Source organism: Corylus avellana, chromosome 5, assembly GCF_965113065.1.
Source record: "Corylus avellana chromosome 5, dhCorAvel1.hap1.2, whole genome shotgun sequence".
In the NCBI taxonomy this organism is placed as follows: Eukaryota; Viridiplantae; Streptophyta; class Magnoliopsida; order Fagales; family Betulaceae; genus Corylus; species Corylus avellana.
Window position 1 is genome coordinate 2,683,860 of NC_142494.1, and position 23,325 is coordinate 2,707,184.

General features: G+C 35.0%; 1 protein-coding gene and 1 pseudogene across 1 annotated transcript; both read right to left on the reverse strand.

Moving 5' to 3' along the window:
* Positions 1-5,179: 5,179 nt before the first annotated feature.
* Positions 5,180-9,542, reverse strand: LOC148585210 (ankyrin repeat-containing protein BDA1-like; annotated as a pseudogene).
* Positions 9,543-11,583: 2,041 nt separating this feature from the next.
* LOC132181525 (uncharacterized) lies at positions 11,584-14,915 on the reverse strand. The gene is made up of 2 exons (XM_059594782.2): positions 14,261-14,915; positions 11,584-12,739 (listed from the first exon to the last, which is right to left on the reverse strand). The coding sequence occupies exons 1-2, from the start codon at positions 14,834-14,836 to the stop codon at positions 11,810-11,812; spliced, it is 1,506 nt and encodes a 501-aa protein (XP_059450765.2). The 5' UTR covers positions 14,837-14,915; the 3' UTR covers positions 11,584-11,809.
* Between the last annotated feature and the right edge of the window lie 8,410 nt (positions 14,916-23,325).

Below are 23,325 nucleotides of genomic sequence, written 5' to 3' on the forward strand. Positions count from 1 at the left end.
CTTTGGTTGGAGCTAGAAACTAGAAGAGGGGATTAGGGGGCCTTGTTGTCTAGTTATCTAATGATTCTATATTTTGTTATCTTGCTCTCTTGTTAAAGAAATCAAGGAAATGCCATAGAATTCAAGCCTTTTTGGCTTTGTTTACTAGTTTATGTGAATACCCATTGTACATCGTGAATATAATTAAATTATGTAATGTGACATATTCTCGAACAATTACAAATAGTAATAAAATTCTACCTTAATTTGTTCTCTCAAATGTTAAAAACACTCAAGTAGTTTGAATTTGATTGAAAACCTGCTAAGAAATTGAATCTTCAGGTTTTACTCAATGTATGAACAGTGAGACGTTATTACTTCACTCATGGCCCTTCGAGAAGCGAATTATGATCATCTCCATTTCATTTGAACTGAAAAATATCCAGTTAGTTATAGTGCAAAAATACTCCTCCACTAAAACTAACTAGATAATATTCAGTTCATTTGAACCGGAGAGGATCATCTTCCCTTCAAAGCTCCCAGTAAGATGTTGATTTGAAAATGATGTTGATTTGAAAATGAAGCCGTGATGTTTACTATATGGATTGTTCAATGTTCAATAATAATGCAATCTCCTTTTAAACAATGTTGACTGAAAAACGCTATGCCCACTCTAAAAACTTGTTTATCACAATTTATGCGGAATTAATACTATGAAGCAATAAACAATTCTATCACCCAAATATATAAAACAATAAAGAGGCAGACATAGATATTTTGGTTACGAAGAGGAAACCTTTTAGAAACCGATCTAAAAGTAAAACCTCTTCGGAGCAGTCAAACCCAAGAAATCACTATCAAAAAATTATTTAGAAATTATAGACACTAGGAACACTTACAACCCTTTGCAAGACCTTGGCTCTGTAAGATCGACAAGCCTACAACTCGTCTCCTTGCTCATTGCCTTCTTCAACGTGATTCTCCTTTATCGAACCCTTCCAATAGACTTCTCAACTGTAGATTTATCAAATGAATAACTAAAACTCTAAGAGATTCAATTTAACACTCACCACATATGATCTCTCTTAGCACAAACTCCGACGAACTCTCTGGGGGCGAAAATTCGTGTCACTCTCTTCTATAATGTTGTATATATATCAGTACATCAAACCCTAGACCTAGGCCCACTAAAAACACGTTTTTGGGCATAATAATGATCAACACCTCCGATCGTTGGACGTTTGTGGTCCGATTGAGCTGAAATTCTGCAGGGACGTTCATGACACATGAATCTATATTATGAATGGTGGAGATTTGATTCTAAGCATTCTATATTAGTGTTTGAGCCTATAAACAGTAACTTCTGCATTTTAGAACTGAATCAAGCCAGTACAATAACTAACAAACTCTCCATTTGCAATTCGGTGACAAAACCAAAATGCAGAGCCAATCCCATCAGCTCCCCATATTTACTCCTTCTTTCTGTCACAAAATGACAAAATGTCTTCATGTTTCTTGAAACACTTCACAAAATACATCAAAGCATATGTGAAACAGGAATACATAAATAAAATTCATGATCACAAAAAAATGACGTAGAATGCAAGATCATGAACATACATCACCAAAAACCCCCCTCAACATATGGCTGAATAATCAACAAGAAGCTAAAAAAGCAAAACATGTTTCTCCCCCTCAAAAGTCAAATGAACACACATGATACACACATCAACGACTCATGTATTTCAACAATGAATATCCCAAACATGCTCAAAATATGCAAAATATACATGAGACTAGAAATGTCAAGGAACTCAAATTGTTTAACCCAAGCAAAAGACAAAATGTTTCATTTAACCCATGCTTGTGTGGTGTGTGTGTGTGTGTGTGTGTGTGTGTGTAAACCATCAAATGAGAAAAATTACCCACTTACAACATGAAGAGAAAGTTTCACCAACATAAGATTTTGGCAAGTATATCAAATCAAAAGTCAAACCTTATCATATTAGGGCCTAGCCACTCTCATCCAATATATTCCTCTTTTTAAAAAAAATTGCACAAGTTTAACACAGTGAAATAAATTCCATATGGAACATGATATTTTGATTTTTTTTTTCACTATATTTTGTTTCTTTTTCTCTTTGAGAAAGTGCATTTAAACTTTTGGTGCTTATCACAAAAGGAGGAAAGCAGGAATTTTTAAGCCCTAGGTTCAACAAGCGTATGGTCAATTTGAAAAAAATACGACTAGTCAAAACCTCACCTAGTTACCTAACATACCTCACATTTAAAGTTAAGAAATAACCTCAAATTCAACTTAAATGTGTACAAAAGAGTAAGCAAAGGCAAAATGTACCACATAAGTTTAGGCTTTAGGTAACCACAAGAACAAGTCCATTGAGCAAATTTTCATCTCACGCATATTAAGAACATTCTAAAACACAAGGCATTAAATCCATGAAAGAAACATGAGAAATTAATGGACTATCTAGGTACATAAGACAAACGAAAGAAAAGAAAACAATTAAAGTAACATATTTTTGTCTTTTTGAAATTTTTCACAAAAGAAATGCACACAAACGAAAACAAATGAAAAACAAACAAAAATTCAATGCAAAAAAGAAAAAAAGAAAAAAAAAACAACAACATGCTTGAATTGAGATTACAACAGGCAATAAATGAATGTCCTTTAGCATTAAACTTTCATCATATCTTATAAGTCCCACTACAAAATAACGATTTGGTTTAATAACTATTTCTAGGTCTTCACAAGACATTACATATTCATGAACATTTGATTAGCAAGTAGACAAAAATCTTGGTAGTCCGCACACAACATGTTATCTATAAGCCTTTCAAAGATCATGACATATGAATTTCTTGAAAAGTCCTTTATAAATATGCCTCATAACAAGAATCTCAAAACTAACATGTATACAATCTTCACACAAAAAGTGTAACAACAACAACAAAAAAAAATTGCAATCCATAAACTAGAAAGCAAAAACAAAAAATAAATAAATAAAAAATAACATGCTCTAGGATTTTCAAAAATAAGCAAAACAACCATTACTAGATATGTCATTTATTCACCTAAATTTAGGTGAGATCACTACCACTCCCCCTTAATGAGTGAATGGTATAATCCTACCTAACCCAACCTTCTTGAAAGAAGGTGTAGAGACGTGAACATTTTCAATCTTATCTAATCTAGACAAACCTCCCATCAACATTGTGCATAATCCAAAGGTTCTTTCTTAGAAACAAAATTTTTATTTTTATGCACATGAGGTTTCAATTTAAAACAGTTGGATCGAATGTGACCAACTTTTCCACAACTATGACAAGAAGGGATAAACCTTTTAGCAGGTAGATTCCTAAAAGGATGGACGACTCTATACTTGGGGTAAGATACACAAGGTTCAATATGAATTTTCTTAACTTTCTTACCTTGTGAGGACGAGGCAGTTGCTCTTTTTCTTTTAAGCAAAGAGTCTTCTGCTTTTTCTGATTTAACAAATATTATCTCGAAAGTAGAATCATTGTTAGAAGACAAAGCAACATGACAATCAAAACTTAACTCAGATTTATCACAATCAAAATTCTGAGTATGCAACATATTCTCAAGAGAATTGCTAGAGGATTTTTCCAATTAAGTTTCTGATTTTTTTAATTTATTCTCTAACAAATCAACTTTAGAACCCAAAACAAGATTTTCAGATTTTAAAGAATCAATTAAAGCATGTGATTCAGACAATTTAGTAACAATAGATTCTTTCACATGTTCAAGATCTTGAAAATCCTCCAAACAATTTGTGTATTGATGTCTCAAAAGAGCGAATTTTTCCAATAAATTGTTGAAGGAGTTTATAAGATCATATTCCTCTTGAGAAGTATTTATAGCAAACAGGAGTCAACAGATCTCACTCAGGAATTTAATCCAAACAGAGTGAACCCGCTCTAATACCAATTGAAAAGCTCTAAATAGATAAATATCACAGTTTATGCGAAATTAACAGATATTTATCAAAGCAAACAATCACCAAAATATAAACAATCACACACAAGGATTTTGGTGACGAAGAGGAAACCTTTTAAAAACCGATCTAAAAGTAAAACCACTCCGGGGCAGCCAAACCCAAAAAATCACTATCAAAAGATTATCCAGAGATTACAGACACTAGGAACATTTACAACCCTTTGCAAGACCTTGGCTCTGTAAGATTGGCAAACCTACAATTCGTCTCCTTACTCACAATCTTCTTCAACGTGATTCTCCTTTACCGGACTCTTCCGATAAACTTCTCAACCGTAGATTTATTAAAGGAATAACTAAAACTCTAAGAGATTCAATTTAACGCTCACCACATATGATCTCTCTTAGCACAGCCTCCGACGAACTCTTTGGGGGCGAAAATTCGTGCCTCTCTCTTATATATATATACACATCAAACCTAGACCTGGGCTTACTAAAAACACGTTTTTGAGCATAATAGGTACGGGGTATCCAGACAGGTTAATGGGTTGTCCGGACAGGGCCTTGCGGAGTAAAAATATGCTTGCTGGAAAGCATGTCCGGACAGCCTAACACTATGTCCGGACATGACCTGCAATGGGGAGAAAACAACATTCTGAAAATGTTGTCCAGCCTTGATCAATAGTTCCTATCGATGGGCGTATGTGGTCTGGTTGAGATGAAATTTTGCAGGGACGTTCATGACACATGAATCTACATTATGGAAGGTAGAGATTTGATTCTGAGCATTCTATATCAGTGTTTGAGCCTATGAATAGTAACCTCTGCATTTTGGAACTGAATTAAGCCAACACAAGAAATAACATTAAACATTTGGGTAGTTGATATTTTAACATGGGATGATGAGAACATAGATTCTTATGAGAGAGAATTGATTTATTATTAATGGTTAGCAACGCCGATAAACAATAAAAGAGCTAGGTCTCTTTTAATGTCCCCTTGTCGAAGCTTGTTTGGACTGGGCCCTGGTCATTTAATTAATAAAAATGAGAGGCAAACCCAATAATTTTTTTTTATTTTTTTTTTCTAAGCAAATATGGGAAAACAGGGGAGGGGAAAAACATCACAGGCTTTAGCGACCCAACAATAAGTCCAAAAACGTTCTCATCAAAGAAGGTAAACAAAAAATAAAAGGGAACGCATCAAATAAATGATGCGGACCTATCATTTCTTGGTACAACCACGAAGCCTAGCCACCAAAAGAGCTGGTTTGTAAAGGTACACCATAAATGGTGCAACCCAGAGAACTATTGCAGCACACCTGAAAGATAACCACAACAACAAAGAAACCGCTGATGAGGAATGATTCAAAGCCTATAGAAGAAATATCCAGCACAAATACACAAGAGAACAGTACATACAAAAAAGAAAACAAGACAAAAAGTAGGGAAAATCTAAAACCCAAAAATAGCAGCATCAGAAGCAGAGGTAGAGGCGTGGATGTACTTCGAGAGGCGGATCCAGGGCCGATGACGATGGAGGAAGGCTAAAACTGAGCGATTGGAGGTGGAGGATGGGCTGATGGTGCTTCTGGACAAAGATAAGACCTCTGAAGAGGCGAATAGGACTTCAAAAGAGGCGGATAGGACCTCTGTGGAGGTAAGAAAGGTAGCAGAAAAAAAGGAAAGGAAAAGTAAGGGAGAAGGGATGGAAGAAGGGAGCCGTAACTCCCTCTTCCATAGGCTGCCGGTAGAAAGGAAAAGTTTTCTTTAGGAGAGAGGAGAGAACATTTGAGAGAGGGGATTGATAAGATTTTTGAAATAAGCCCAATACATTTTAATCTTAAAGGTTAACAGCTAGTGGGGCAACATGGCTTATACTAATGATGGATGCACGAATTCCCGCAGTAAGAAGAAAGAGGATCTATGTGGCGTCCAACATCGCCTGAGTATAAAGATGGAGATGTGCTTATATGTATACTTACACCTGTAATGAAAACAACACTTTTTAAAGCCGCGATGGTCATGAACTCTGCAGTTAAGCTAATGTGCTTCTGCGAGAGTAGTACCAGTGACAAGATGTTCAGTGTTGATGCTATGCATATGTTGGCGTTAGGGGGTCTTTTCCACTATTAATTCTCACTGAAGAAAGAAAATGACAAGGGATGAGTCTTTTATGATTTTGGTATTGATATCTATGGTGTTTGGATTGAAAATTGAAATAAAACATTTAAACTGAGCGATAAAATTGAGATTTTTTTGAATTGTTAAACTTGGGTCCTAAATCAGAAATTTCACATTGAGTTGCACCTGTGACCAAATTCTTAAAAGAGAGAGAAATAGCATTTGACTGTAAAATATAAAGGTGAAGATAGGAAGCATCAGAATTATTACATACCGCAGCTTAGAATTTATTCTGTTAACAATATGAAATTTCTACATCACATTAAAGCACACATACTAAAACTCAAGGACCATTTTCTTCAACTTCACAAACTCCCAACTAACAAACGTAATTCATTAGATTCTTCTACTTCTGTTTCTAATTTCTTTGGACCATCTCTTGACTAACCAGTAGCTGAAGCGAACCAAGTCCATCAAGACGATTATTCCTATTGTTATCATCGCCCAATGTGAAGAATTTATACTAGTAGGTCCAATCAAGAAAAGCCCGCAAAGATAACCTGCAGCCATGCAACGCACAGCGATCCCCAACAATGCTTTGAGCGGAAACTCATCAATAACCAAAACAATCACCGCAAGCGATGCAAAAAATCCAATAGAGTTGGGAACCATGAACGGAATGAACTCTTGTAAACGGTTTGCAATAATAGAACATGTATAATCGTCGCCCTTATCAATGCCATTGGGGGGAGTTAGTATGGCTTGGTAGGTTATAGTTGCGATAAGAACAGCCACAACGAGCAAAGCATTTTGAGTTTGTGGTGGTGACTCTTTCACTTCTTTTGCTAATGTTTTCCAAAATCTCCAAGGGTTCAGAAGTGAAATCTCATGTAATAAGAACTGCCAGAGAGTTTGGGGAGGCGGTGCCGCCGTCACCGAGACCTGCCTGTGATGAACATGAGCAGTGTCAATGTGTTCAAGTTCGGACGCTCTTAAGGCTCCTGCGCGTAGAAGCAAATCCCTGAGCATGTAATGATCAGTGGGTTCACCCATCATCATTTGCTGTATGACATCGGACACATCCAAAGCAGTTAAGCCACTCTTGTTGGTCACATTCACATTGACTACTTTTTGTTGGCTACCATCACCACCACATAGCAATTTAACGGTCTGTAACAAATAGCATAGATGGTGAAGGCATTGAAGTATATAACAAGGCATGAATTAAATTTTGGGTTAAATACCTTATTTACCATTGGGGTTTCACAACTTTATTTTTTGACCCCTAGGGCTTACTTTTGATCACAAGAGATCCTTGTGGTTTGCCGAAAAACCGAGATAGTCCTTCCATCCATCTGTCATTAGTAGACTTAATGGAAATTCACGTCACTGACTTAGGGACTAATTACATTTCGACACTTGTCCTAATTGCCAAATCATCAAATATGGCTAAATTTACACCATTGCCACATAGTAAAACTAAGGTTTTTAGCTCAATATTGATCCCAATTAAAGGTTTTGTTTTGGTCTCTGAAAAATATTTAAAACGCTTTCAAAAATCATTTTAAGCACTTTCTGAGATCCAAACCAAGCCCCAAACTGAATCATTCTCTTGTAGCTGAAAATTCAACCTCAATCTTAAACCCACCTCGTAAATTAAATGAAAGGTTCGAAATTTATGCAATTCCTAATGCGTTACTGGATACAGACTAATGCAATCTTTGGTTCATGGCCGGAGGTTGGGGAAGAAGGCAGATTCACAGGAGATTGGGGTTGGGGAAGAATAGGTTTGGGTTTTTTTTTTTTTTAATCAAACGTTTAGGGTAAAAAAAAATTTATTACGTGGCAAGGGTGTAAATACAGTATTTGATGATTTGGCGATTAGGACACGTGTCAAAATGTAATTAGATTTCTGTTAAGTCTACTAATGTAAGATGGATGGAAGGACCATTTCGGTCTTTAGGCAAACTACAGGAACCTCCTGTGATCAAAAGTAAAATTGTGAAACTAGGGGTGGATAAGGTATTTAACCCTTAAATTTTATATAAAGAAAATTACAATCGAATGGAAAATGAAATTTAATAGTGGAAATAAACACAAAGGAGAAGAGAGAGAAACACTTAAGAATTGCTTAGTTCACTCTATAACTTACATCCACATGTTAAAAGCCTTTAGGACTACATTGTACTTTTATTTCTTGATGATGTTTACAATACCAGTTAGCCTTATTTATAAGGAAAAAGTGGTAGTAAAATATATATATATATATATATATAATGTAATCAAATAACAAAGATTTGATAATCAATCACAATTACATGGACATAGATTGGAAAAACTTCAATTATCACCCATGATCTTTCATCACTTTGCAATTATACTTATTCATACTCCTTAAACTTTAAAAAGTGTCAATTTAGTCTTCCAATTTTTCAATTTTTTTCAACTTCAACCATTCAATAGTATTTTCTATTAAATCCGGTCAAAATTTCTAAAATACTCCTTTTAATACAAAAAAAAAAAAAAAAAAAAAAAAATTGTTTATAACATTCAGGCGTAAGTATTTTTGCAAATTTCATTAAATCCTGACCAACTCCTAAATTCTTGCAATTCTTTTTTTTTTCTTTCTTTCCTAGGAAAGGAGGAGTATTTTGAAAGTCTAGTCCCGAATATATATCAATCCAAATTGATAAATAAATGGTCAGATGACTAAAAAGGTAAAGAGCCGTACTGGTTTCAGAATGTTCCATATAGACATAGTAAAATGGTATATATATATATATATATATATATATCCTTCAAGAATAGAGAAACTTTCACACTCGTTATTTGAATGCCAAGAAAGAGGAAAAGTATCTTGAAGTGGTTAATTCGGCCATTAATTACCTGAATCTGCAGCTTCCTAGCAACTGCAAGGTGTAAGACAGTGTTGCCATCCTCATCCCCAGCACTCAGAATTTCCTGCATGTTAAGCTGCTTCAGTATATCAAACATGGCTTCAAAGGCCTCAAACTGGTTATACTTCACGGCTACGTGAAGCGCAGTCTCGCCTCTTAGAGTAACTTCTCTGACACAGTCGGGGAAAAAGCCAACTAATTCCCTAATGACTTGAACCCTCCCAGCTACAGCTGCACAATGAAGAGAAGTCCTTCCATCGCTGCTCTTGAGAAGGGCAAGCTCACGCCTAAACTTCAATAGCTCTCTTACCGTTTCCACAAACCCATTTGCGGAGGCTAAGTGTATTGCGCTAAACCCGTCCTTGTTCAATCTGGTGGCAAAATTTGGTTTAAGCTTCAGTAGCTCCCTCACAAACTCTATCTGCCCACTCATGGATGCAATGTGTAGGACAGTCTCAGGGTCACTGCCACTGAACCTCTCTCAAGTGCGAGGGGGTCTTCTTGAAGTAATTTCTGCAGTTCAGTGGCGTTTCCATTAAGTGCTGGCTCCACCAACCTGGGATCCATTTTTTTTTTTATGGGAACTAACAAGAAGCTCACACAGAAAAAAAGAAGCCCTGAATGGGGAAAAGAAAAAAGATGTTCTCTATTTTATAGCCAAAAAATGCACAAATCCGGCATTGACGTGAAACTGAAGGGACCATTCATACCATATCTGGATATAATTAATTAATCAAAAGGTAAAGTAGGAAAAGAGAAAAAGAAACAATAATGATCAAGTGAGGATATGATTCCCGAATGCAAGAAACACATTGGTATCCGTATCACTTCATAAATTTTAATTATACCTCAAATTTATCTTCTTTTATGGGTTGAACCCCTTAAAAAATCTCTTTATATATATATATATATATATATATATATATATATATGCAGCACTAATTATTCTAATTCATGTAAAATTCTGATTCTACATCCATACGTGGTTTAATGCAGTTCTAATATTGACAATTCCTGCGGGGTTTTCACTCGGCCGCTGTAGCACTAATTATTCTAATTCATCAATTTAATGACAAATCGTCGCGTGAGATAGAAGTGATCCTATACAGTCGTCATCCCAAATCTCTCTCTCTATATAATCACTCTTTGGTGGAGCTCGAATAAATTCTTAGCTTGAGACAAGTTGTTGAGCCTTTTTCTGAAGGATCGTGTTGGACAAGGACATGCTATATATGCTCATTTGTCATTATATAACTGACTTCTTGTTTGGCCCGTAAAAAGCAAAATCATGCTGCTGTGTGGCCCTTAGTCGATAAATCAGCAACTAATTATTGATCAAGTAGAGATATACTTAATCCAATGGTCCTTATTGACAACCTTCTCACCGATAAAAAGATAATCAACTTGTATATGCTTTGCTTTGTAATAGCATGAAACACCAGGTTAGATGCCAATTAATGTTATATCCCCAACATTATTGATCACACCAAACAATAGGTGGAGATGATAGAGGACCAGGCAATTCCCCAAAAAAGCATGCGGAACCAACACAACTCAGCTATTGCAAGAGCCACAAAAACCACTAATTAAGGAAAGTGCCCAAGAAAACACCATAGCCACTAGTAGAACGTACGTGTATCATCCAGATTCCAGCCAATTAGTTGGACATCATATTAGCCCAAAAGTTTAAGCTAATGACCATTATTAGCAATGATTTTACTGTCGCCGCTAATAATATATATATGGATGCTAATTAATGAATGAGCTAAATATATGCTTGTAGTGGTCTACTTTAGTATATTAACTGTTATTTTTCTTTAAACTTTCTCAATGCAGTACTCAAGACTCACAAGTGTATTCAAAACACTATGCCAGAATAATAAAAGGCAAAGAGTAATTAAGCCAAATGTAATAATTTGTAGTCAATTATCCCTTTGATCGAGGTACTCGATCAGCACATGCATGTTTAGCTGTTGTTCAATGAATATATGAGGGAATGTGCATATATATGCTGACATAATTGATTCACAAAGTAAGCAATATATATATATAATATGAATGCTTCATCAATCGATATCCCAAGCAATGATGTACATAATACGTACATGTAGAAAATGTGGAAAGAGGGAGTGGATAAAGGAGAGAGAGGATGTTATCTAGTGGCCGGTTGCGAAACATGAACAATTTTTTCCCGGTGCAATGTTGTGGGACTAATCTCTCTTCTCTCTTTAGTATTGATTCTTTGCTTGGGTATTCTTTTGAATCTCTCTCTCTTTTATTCAACAAGGGGAAAACAGAAAAATGAAATTACACATGAGGTGGGTCTTTCCCATTATTAATTCTTACGAAAGAAATTCAGAAAAAGAATGAGTGATGGGTCTTTTATGCTTGCTTTGATTTTGGTATTGATATGTGTGGAGTTTGGATTAAAAATTGATAATCTAAATAATTTGAGGGGTGTGATAAAATTGAGATATTTTTTATTTGTTAAATTTGGAGTCTAAATCAGAATTTTCACGTTGAGTTACAACTATGACCAAATTCTTATAAGAAAGAGAAATAGCATTTGACTTCAAAATATAAAGGTCAAGATAGAAAGCATCAGAATTACATTACATGCCGTAGTTTAGAGTTTATTCTATACTGTCACTTATATATCTACCGTTGAAGTCTATAACCTTTGTACATATAATAAATGTCAAATAACTACATTTTATTTTTATTTATATGTTTACAATACAACAAGCTGCTATTTATAGCTAGGAGAATTACGGTAGATAAGAATAATATAAATAGACTTGAACTACGACTCAAATAAGTGATAGAACTCATCTTCAACTATGACCAGATGATGGGTAACTTTCTTTGAACCATTTCTTGACTAGATAGCTCAAGTTACATTTTGTTGTTGCGAAAGACCCATTTGCTTGTAGGGACGGTCTAGTTTCTTTGAACCATCTCTTGACTAACCAATAGGTCAAGCGAAGTAAGTCGATCAAGACGATTATTGCTATTATTATCTTGGCTAAGGTGGAAGCATTTTTACCAGTATACGACGTCGGAGGTCCAATCAACAAAAGCCCGCAAATATAACTTGCTCCCATGCAACGCACAGCGATCCCTAGCAATGCTTTGAGTGGAAACTCATCCATAGCCAAAATAATCACCGTAAGCGATACAAAAAATCCAATAGTGTTGGGAACCATGAATGGAAGGAAGTCCAGGAGTTTACTGTATAAGTTGCCTTCATAAGGGACTTGTGAAATGTATCCATAATCGTCTTGTGAAATATTGTCTTTTGGATTGCCTTTTGAATCGTCGTCTTTGCTAGAAACGCCAAGGGGAGGACTTAATATGGCTTGATAGGTCATAGTTGCAATAAGTACAGCCACAACCAGCAAAGCATTTTGAGTTTGTGATGGTGAATTTTTCACTTCCTCTGCTAACGTTTTCAAAAATGTCAAAGGGTTCAGAAGTTTAATGTGAGATAATAAGAACTGACTGAGAGTCTCGGGAGGCAGTTGTGTCACTGGGATCTGCCTGTGAAGAAATACTTGAGCTGGTTCAACGTGTTGAACCTCTGACGCTCTCAAGGCTTTTGCACGCAGAAGTAAATCCCTGAGCATGAAATCAGTGGGTTCACCCACCATTTGGTGTATCACATCAGACACATCCAAAGCAGTGAAGCCACTCTTGTTGGTCAGATTCACAAGGACTGGTGCTTGTAGTTGGCTACCATCACTACCAAGTAGCAATTTCACAACCTGTAAGAGCACTCACAAAATTCGAAGATGTTAGATCAACAGAGTTTACTGGGTCATGATAAATGTGAGAAGATTGAAGAGTTAATGTTGTTTATATATGCATGAAAGTAAAGGATTTTTGTTCTTGAACTTAATTGTTTCAAATTAATCGTTCCTTTAATTTGCTGTTGGAGGATTGAATTGCTTGAATGAATATTTAATTTAGATTAAGTATATATAGGTCCCGTATAAATATTTTATTTCTATTCTTTTTCCCTCTCTCATTATTGTGTATATTTCCTTTATTTTTTTAACTTCTTTTACTCTTATAGTTTTCTTTAGAAACCAGCTGCAAAAAACTACGAACAAAATTACTCTACTAATTCAAGGCCATCTCTGTAATGCTCCAAATCCGACATAAATCTTCATTAATTCTCGGGAGTCCTTTCAAATCTAACTTTCCCCAAAACTCTGGATTTGTCTTCCCATAGAATTTATCCGGTGAAAAAAAATATATGGTTATATTGTATATATATTCAGTATACCCATTTTTTATTAATAAATAATATAACGTTTTTTTAGTGAACAAAGTTAACTTATTTTACAAAATTCTTGTCGTTTAAACAGTAAAAGACAACAATGTGATAAAAATTTTAATATTGTTTAAATGATTTATACTTTTACGTCGTTTAAATTTAAGTATAAAGGAATTGAACTGCTAAAGAACGACAAATTCTCATTGGTTCTTGTTTAAGGACGACAAATTTTTTTTCTATTGACAAACGACTTTAATTGATTTGTGTCGTTTTTTTCTTTAACTGTTTACCTCGTATAAAAAAGGTCTATTTTTTTTTTTTTTTAGTGAAAACAAGGAGAAGATGTAAACCATTCAAACATAATTTGATCATATAATTGCTGAAGTCGATAATTCTTCCTTCGATGACTGTAGAGCTGCTGTACGTGTTGATATGGAGTACTGTTTGTATAAATAATACTTGACAAAAACAGGTTATGAATCAGCTACCAATCATTTTAATCCAGCACATCAATCATTAATATATTATCCTCCGTTGCTGATGAAGTCTTTTGAGGAGATGAGGTTGTTTGTCTTTTGTGTGGGTTTCACTTTTTTCATTTTCTTTTTTTTTTTTTTAGAAAATGGCATGAGTAACCACCAATTATAGCTATTCTACATTAACAAGAATATCCAAGTATTTATCTTCTGAGAATTGTTCATGAGAAGCCTAAACATTAATTAAGAACCAAGGTGCCTTTTTAAGACTAATTAAGGCATAGTTTGACCGGACCCGTAAGGATAATACTAATCAGACTTGTATAAATGATTTTTTAGTACGAAGAGTTAACTCACACCTTAATATATGTCTAACCTCTTGAAAAAATTTCTTAAAGACCATTAAACCATGCCACAAATGGTGTTTCCTGGCCTTTAGTCGATGGTACGTTATATCGTCATTATTTAGAATGCAAAAATAAGTAAATAAAAAATTGGAGTAATGTAGAGTGAAAGATGGCATAATTTACCTGAATCTGCTTCCTAGCAACTGCAAGGTGTAAGACAGTGTTGCCATCTTCTTCCCCAGCACTCAGAATTTGCTGCATGTTTAGCTGCTTCACTATCTCAAACATGGCTTCAAAGGCCTCAAATTGGTTGTACTTCACGGCTATGTGAAGCGCAGTCTCGCCTCTTAGAGTCACTTCTCTGATACAGTCGGGGGAAAAGCCAACCAATTCCCTAATGACTTGAACCATCCTAGTTGCAGCTGCACAATGAAGAGAAGTCCTTCCATCGCTGCTCTTGAGAAGGGCAAGCTCACGGCTAAACTTCAATAGCTCTCTCACTGTTTCCTCAAACCCATTTGCAGAGGCTATGTGTATTGCGCTAAACCCGCCCTTGTCTAATTTGGTGGCTAAATCTGGTTTAAGCTTCAGTAGCTCCCTCACAAACTCTGTTTGCCCACGCATGGCTGCAATGTGTAGGGCAGTTTCAGGGTACACGGCTACTGAACTTCTATCCAGTAAGAGGGAGTCCTCTTCGAGTAATCTTTTCAGTTCAATAACGTTTCCATTAAGCGCTGCCTCCACCAATCTGGCATCCATCCCTGTAATGAAATCAACATTCAACAAGCTTCAAACGAAGAAGCTAAAAAATAAAGCAGATGAATGAGCATGAGAAAAACTACTCCAAGACCTTGACTTTTAAAGTCAAGGTGTAGCAGCTCAATTATTAGAAGGCGGCCCCAATTAATAATAGATAATAATTATCAAAAAAATAAAGGTTTATCAAAAAAATAAAGGTTTATTCTATAAAAGTATATATATATATATATATATTAATTTAAGCTTTTAAGATAAGTAATGATTTAACATGATATTAAAATCCAAAATCATGAATTCGAATCTTAACTGTATTATTTATCTCTTATTTTAATTAAATATTTTATTTTTTGTGATAAATTATTGTTCAAACTTTTAAAATAAATAATAATTTAACCCAAAAAGAGAAAATAGAAAAAGAGAAACAGAAACAATGAAGTAAGGATATATTTCAAGAAAGAAGAAGGTGGGTTATTCAAGCTCATGATTTATCTTTTCAATTACACCAATGGCATAAAGTGTTGGAAAGCAACAAGTGCGGAACATGTCATCATTTGTCCTGCTGCTCACTGGCCACGTGAACATTGACAGTATCTGACCGAAATCTGAATACATTCATGCACCGGTTATTACTTATTTGAGTTGCAGCCAACAAATTAAAAGAATGTAAATTTTTTTAAAAAAAATTATAATTTTTAATAAAATATATGAACATGTGTCAATTTTTAAAGTCATTCACATAAATTTTCATCAATTTATGAACAAAGGTGCTATCTTTATTTTTAATTATAATCAAGGTATTATTTATGATACAAACTGAAACTTATATATATATATATATATATATATATAAAATTATAAGGGTTAAAAGTATTTAACCCCAACTTTAATTAAAAAAAAATTACTAATAACTTTCACGGTCATTTTAGAAACGTGTAAAATTTCTCTTCAGCTATAGCTCTGTGTTAAGTATTGGGCCTAAGAATTAAATAAATTATATAAAATAATTATTAAACAAAATATTTCAAAAAGTTAAATTGAAAAAATTGTAAATGTTGGTGAATAATGCTACATTTACTCCTACGTATACTACTTTACACAATTTTTTTATGCTCATAGATAGCTTTTAAAACCACAATTAAATATGAGATGAATTTTTATTAAATTTTTATTCAATAATAATTTTAAAAGTCACCAATAAAAATTGTGTAAAAAAAATAAGAATAAGTATAACATTTCTCAATATTCGCTACGGTTGAGACTAGTCACATATATTTGTTGCTAATACTTTGGTGTAGTATTTAAGCTGCGTAAAAAAATGTGTATTTTCAAAATTGTAATTTTTTAATAAGTAACGTTAAATAATATGCTTTCTGCAATTTTATTTAAAATTACACTTTTTTTTAATAAAATGATAATTCCAAACGCACCCTCAATTATGGACGGTGACTTAATCAGAGCGAAAAACTTTCTTGGTCAACTCTCTTTCTTATGGCTTAGCTTGTTTTTCTCCTTTTAGCCGCCCACTTGACACTTTCTTTCACGCACAGCCACAAATACCATCAACTTTTGCTTTGTTTTTTTCTTTTTGTCTTTCTTGGTTTTATTATTTAATTCCCACTTACTTGAATTAGTCTATTATTTAATCATATCTCATGTTTTAATAATTAAATAATATTTTTGCAATTAAATACAAAATGCAAGAATTAGATAAGACTAAGTAATGATAATGTTCGCTTTAATAGATAAATTAAGTACTTTTATACTATTATAGGTCAACCATAATTCAATCTATTTAATTAAACGAGTTAGATTCTGCAACTTTAATCAATCAATTTATCTTGAGTTTGATTAACCCTACTTTTTAGCACGCTTACTTTTGAATGTGTAGTTCGAAAAAGAGGATGACTTAATGATTATTGATTCACCGGATCAAGAAGTAAAAATTTTGGTAAATTGGGACAACCCATGCTACCAAAAACAGAGAAATGCTACTCCCAATTTCAGATACAGATTTTATGACATGGTAGTAAAAATCATCATTATATTTTAAATTCATTAGTTATTTTTACTACCACGTAAGAAAATGTACACTAAAAAATATATGAGAGAGAATGCGTATAGCATTTCTCGATTGAGCGATTGCTTGTAAACTTTCATTTTATTTAATATAATGGTAAGAAGCTGAGGCTCTAAACTAAACTTGAAATTCATAGATCGAAACAAGTTATTTTGTAAAGAAAAATGCTTCATTTTCTCTTTTGATTATTTTATCATCTTCTTACTTTTTAAAATTATCATTGAATTTACGAAGTCAAATGAGTCGTACACATGAGTTCCACAGATCAAATGATAATTTTAAAAAGTAAAAGAAGAATGAGAAAAAAAAAATTGTATAGTGTTGAGGAGAGAAACATAAAGGGGAGTCAAACAAGAGTAAAAATTAATATATATTAGTACATCACTTCTAACCCAAATGCCTAAGCTAATGAACTTGGGTCCACACACAAGAGTGTCACACTTACTCCAAAAGAAAGCATAAGCTCCGATATCAATTGTTGAGGAAAGAAACACAAAGAGAGTCAAATAAGAGTAAATTAATATACATATTAGGACATCACTTCTAACTCAAAAATTTAAATTAATGAGTTTTGATCTACTTATATATATTAAATGCTCTTATTATTTATATTTCTTCAACGTGAGACAAACTCTCACAAATGCGTGGACAACATATAGCAATTTGTGAATCACGAGAGTCTTAGTCTAGCCCTTATCTCTAACATGGCCTAGTTTTGCTTTTGGTGGAAAAGTTGGGCCATGTTTGTTTGTTTGATCAATATCTCGAAATTGTTAACAAAAGAAAACATACTTTTTAGGACGCAGCCTAGTCTTGTTTTTGGTGGAAAAATGGGCCATATTTGTTAAATATTCACAAATTGTCGAAGAAGAAGACACCCTTCTTAGGTCGACGAGTACGCAATAACATGGCCAACTTTTGCTTAATTTCTATAGAAAAGTTGGCCACGTTTGTTAAATATATCCAAATTGTCCCCCAAAAAGAAAACGCTTTTTATAAAATCATTATCAAATGAAACATTTGTGTTTCACGTGAAATTATTCTAAATTAAAGGTAGTGCTATTATTGTACTGGATTCATTTCTGTCTACCACTCACTTATATATAGACAAGTTGATAGAAACGAGGAAATGGATGATGAGGAATTGAAGTAGATGAAGAAATTAAGGTACATAGGTTATTATTTTGATTTCTATAGTGTTCTTTAAAGAGAGTGCTTAACTACAAAACTTTTTTCTTCCCATCTTCTGTAGACTTTTATATCCACTGCAATGACAGTCAACTTTGATACAGAATTGAGTAATATTTGTATTTTAAATTATGAAATTTAGGCCTTTTTTTTGAACATCAACACGCTTTGAAAATGTCACATATTAAAAAATAGCATGTTACAATCGAAAATTAAGTATATTTTTATCATGTTCTTATTCTCCATGTTATAAAAAAGTTTTGAACCAAAGTGCACTTTTTAAACACACGCCCACAACAAACCCTCTAAATCACTCTCTAATCTATTTAAATATTTCTTTTAATTCTTTCTTTATTGTTTCTTTATCCTCATGGTAGTTGGAAGATTTACTCTTATGGTAGTCCATTTCCCTCCCTCCTAATAATTATTTTTCCTTCTAGTCGAGTGAATGTTAAATTTGGAATTATAATTCATTAATCATATATATGTAAGACTATTAATCACAAAGTACGTAAATTACATAATATCTTTCCATAAATTACATGATAATACATCTTTTGTTCAACAGAAGCAACTAATTCATACAACAACATAATATTTAAATCTCCACAAGCAAATTTGCTTGTGGGATAGTTGTGTGAATGTTATGTTGCTATGGTATATGTCAAGTTCTTACAAATTTGCTTGTGGGAACAAAACAACAAAATTTCTGTCATTTGGCACTTTATAGCTAGGCTAATACATGCACAGCCACAACCAGCAAAGCATTTTGAGTTTTTGAGTTTGGTGATAGGAGGTGGCCGAACCACCCCCTGGGGCCCTAGGGGTGGCACCGGCCACCCCCAAGGGTCAGTTGAGGGTGATTGGCGACACCTCATGGCTGCGCTGGGCTGGCCAGCCACCTCTATTGGTGAATAGGGGTGGCCGGCGACCCCATATTATTAAATTAAATTTTTAATTTTTAATTATTTTATTTTATGTTTATTTTTTAAAATATAAATAATATTTTATTATTTTCTTTTATATAGGACATGTGGCGAGCTTTAGACTATTTGATGGAATCCAACGGTCCAGATTAATTAAAATAAAAAATTCCTTGGCAATTCCACTGCAATTTTAATTTTTGGTTGGTAAGTGAATGATTGTTGAATTCCTGGGAATTTGGCCCAACCTATCAAACTTTGTAGTGGATCCCTATTACACCTATGCTTTTTTCTGTCCAAGAAGTATGGACGATGACAAGTGCGATTCTCCGGCGAAAGCAAACTCTGCACACTGTCACTCGATCACGTGAACGATTGATAATTTACTTGAGTGGTTGATGATTCTATTTAGTGCATGCAGTCCGGCTATTTGGCTGTCAAAGTTAAACAAGTGTTTGTAAAAGTTTGATGTGACTTTATTAGAAAAAAAAAAATTTATAAAAAAATCTCTTTTCCTAATTCTACTAGATATATATATATATTTTTTGTTAAATTTTTATGAATTAATATTTAATTTTTAATACCTCAAAATTTATTTTTTGATTTAAAACTAAAATCTAGAGCTGAAAGGTTAACCCTTTAGGGATTGTATCATTTAAAATGAATTTTATCATTATAAATTTAGTGCTAATACCTCAAATTTGAATTTCTCTTTAATATCTCTCTTCTTCAATTTTAAAAAAATAATAATAAGGAGGTGTCTGACGCTTGGCTACCTCATGGCAACCGGAAATCTCAACTCGCGTGCATGTCATGCTTCCAAGAAATAAGGAAATCGCCCACGAAAACACCGGACCGGGATCCCGACAATGGGCTCAAAATTGCCCATCCCAAATTTTATACATCTAAACCATCCAATGTCATCTAAGAGCTACAATCAAGCCACGTGTCCCTCTATAAATAAATTAATAAAATATTATTTACAGTTAAAAAAATAAATGTAAAATAAAATAATAAAAAAATAAAATATTATTTACACTCTCCTCACTCTCAAAACCCAGTCTCCGGCGAACCCATCTTCAACGCCGGCCCCGTAAACTCAATGCCGGCCATAACTGGTGACGCCGAGTCCGACACCGACGGCTTGCAACTCTCGCTCTTGCCCTCACTATCGGAAAACGGCGTCAGTGAAAACGACGACGATGATAAAGACGAAGACGACGGGAAACTGGCCGGCCATGTTGTGGGTTTGGTTCAAGCAGAGGGACTGAAATTCCCTGCTAATCAGGCTTTGGGTGCAAGAATCTCCATCACAGAAGACCAGGTTCCAGTGACTCCAATAACTCCAAGTTGATTCTATCCAAGTGTTTCCTATGAGGGAGGGCTCGGCACCGGAAGTTTATCTAGGTGGCGGCGAGGTTCTGGGGACCATGCAGATGTTGTCGAAGGTGCTGGGTATGGATGCGCAGGTTGCTGAGAGCCGCGGGGAAGGGCGGGAGTGCTGACCCAGATCAAAAATCCTCCGATGATTGGGGGTGGCCGAAACCACCCCCAATTTGGGGTGGCTCGGCCACCCCCTTTGGCCACATGGGGGTGGCCTGCCCCCATGGCCAAAGGGGGTGGCCGAGCCACCCCAAATGGCCAAGGTGTGGCTCGGCCACCCCAATTTTTTTTTCTTTTTTTTTTTTAAAAAAAAAAAAAATACATTGTTTTTTTAATTTTTAAAAAAATTAAATAAGTGTCACGTGTCAACATCTGATTGGTCCACGTATCAGTCCTAACGGTCAACTAACAGATTGGACTAACTTGGTCCTTTATCAAAACCTCAGAGGGTCCTGTGATAAAAATAAAACTCCAGGGTGGTAAAAATAAAGTAACCAAACTCCAGGGGGTATTTGGTATTTAACCCTTATTTTTTATACCATAAGGAATGATTTGTAATTTAAGCTAACTATGGACATATAAATTATTTTTTATACCACAAAGAGTGATTTGTAATTTAGGCCAACCACACCAACCCACTTGATATTTATTCCTAAAAATCATAAAAAATCACTCTCATGCCTTTCTCTTCCTTGAATTAACTAATTCCTTTTTTGGGGTTCTTGCATATACCAAATGCATCAAATGGGTTTACAAAGTTTTGTAATTCTCACACAAGTGAACTAAGCCTATCAGTCAGTTTCTTGTTCTCAGACTACACTATTTGGTAGCTTTTATTAATATTACTAAGTTCTCTGTTTTTTTCAAATATTTAATGTTTATGGAGGTGGAAGATTTTTCCTCTTCGATTCAATGTTTGTGTAGGAATTGAAAGTCAGGTTTTGTTCGCGCACTGTACCCATTTTATTTGCATAGAAAATGCATAATTTTTTTAAAAAAATAAATTCAATAATTATAAAATAAAAATAGGGTTAAATACTCCATACCCCTTAGGGTTTTTCAACTTTATTTTTTTCTCCCTGTTGTTTCATTTTTATCACAGGAGGTCCATGTGGTTTTGATAAGTGACCAAATTAGTCAATCCGTTAATTGATCGTTAGGACTGACACGTGGACCAATCAGACATCGACACGTGGCACATATTTAATTTTTTTTAAAACAAAAAAACAAAAAAATTGGGAGTGGTTCTTGGCCATTCGAGCCACCCCCTTTGGCTCCAAGGGGGTGGCCGAAACCACCCCCAAGGCTCCATGGCCCCCCAGTGGGTACTGGGGGTGGTTTCGGCCACCCCCATCCGGCCAGATGGGGGTGGCCAGGTGATGCAGATATAGTTTAGAATGGCTTATCTTATCTTATCTTTTAATCTTTTATTAGATTTCTTTGTTAGTCGTTTATTCTATCTTATCTTTCAGTCTTTATTTGAATTAGGTTTTTTTGTTAGTCTTTTATTTGGTTTAGTTGTCTTTCGTAGACTTCTAAATTAACTCTATTTCATTGTTATCTTAGGACTAGGAGTCTTGGGCTATAAATATATGCTTATAGCCTTTAACAATTCAGTTTATGATTATTATTGAGTTTGTTTAATAAGAATTACTCAGAGTTGAGTTTCTTTGTGTTTTTCCTTAAACCATAGATAGAATCTATAGTTTTTAAGAAGATTTCTTTGATTCTTGTGATAGTCTCACAATCTTAGAAATATTTATCCTTCTACTTGCTGTTTTTCTTGTTCACCACAATCCTACGCTGCATCAGTTGGTATCAGAGCTCAATTACTTTCCATGAATGGGGAGAAGCAACCGTTTTGCAGACATGAATGAGGTGCACGTGCGCACGGAGGCAGCACGTAAGGAGCAACCGGCGATTCGTTTGCGGCACATGGAGGAGAGGTTTGGTGGTCTAACCGTGCGGAAGGAAGGGCGTGCGCGCACCCAACACGGGGTCCCTACCGATCACTTGGCCGACATGGATGGTCCGAGCGTTCGTCGTCGTCAACCAAAACCGAGATACGCGGGGGCGGAAGACAAATTTATCGTTGAGGGTGAACTTGTCAATCCTTATGCAGGGTGTAGAGTGCGGAAGAAATTTCTAACGGCACAAGCCCATGCTATATCACGGGATACAGGAGTCAAGCTCGACACCCAAAAAGAAAAAATAGAAAATTTATACAAAAAAAAGGTGTCTTGGGAGATGGTAGAGGTCAAGCATCAATCGGTGTCCCGATACATTGGAGGTATGTACCGACAATTTCAGACTACATGCACCATGGGAGGCAAGGTGGCCAAGCTTGTCATCGATCCAAGGAGTGGTATAAATGTAGTCTCGGAGGAAGCGGTTCGGAAGATAAGCCTTGAATTCCAATCTACATCATCCTCCCGAGGTTGGAGAGAATTCGCCCTCGAATTCGGACTGTCTTTTCCACGGTCCTTCGGGTGCCCTGTTAACTCGTTCCAGTCTCAGTTCCTCAAGATCACAATAAGGCCACACCCCATAAGAAACATGATGGCTCTAATCATCAGCAGACTGCGACGATGATGTTGAAGGCACCGCACCTCCCCTTGCCGTGTAGACTTGCCATGCTTTTCTCGTGCCTTGTCTTTCCCATATACCATGAAAATCTTCAAATAACTCACAAAAACCCTTTCAATCTTTGACAGAAAAGCCTTTTCCACCATATAGATCTCATCACAATTTTTGTTAGAATAATTTGATAAAATAGAATCAATCCCAATGAAATTAACATAGTCAATTGGCTCAACACTAAAATCGAAGACTTTATCTTCGGGGCTCTTATCAGGCACATGATATGTAGAATTGTCGTCAAAAGGTGCAAAACTATCCGAAAAATTTACCTCTTCCAA

Excerpts from the sequence above, each read along its gene's own strand:
- LOC132181525 (XM_059594782.2), bottom strand. The coding sequence starts at position 14,836 with ATGGATGCCAGATTGGTGGAGGCAGCGCTTAATGGAAACGTTATTGAA. Across the intron at positions 12,740-14,260 it reads TTGCTAGGAAGCAGATTCAG|GTTGTGAAATTGCTACTTGG; the intron begins GTAAATTATGCC and ends GTGCTCTTACAG.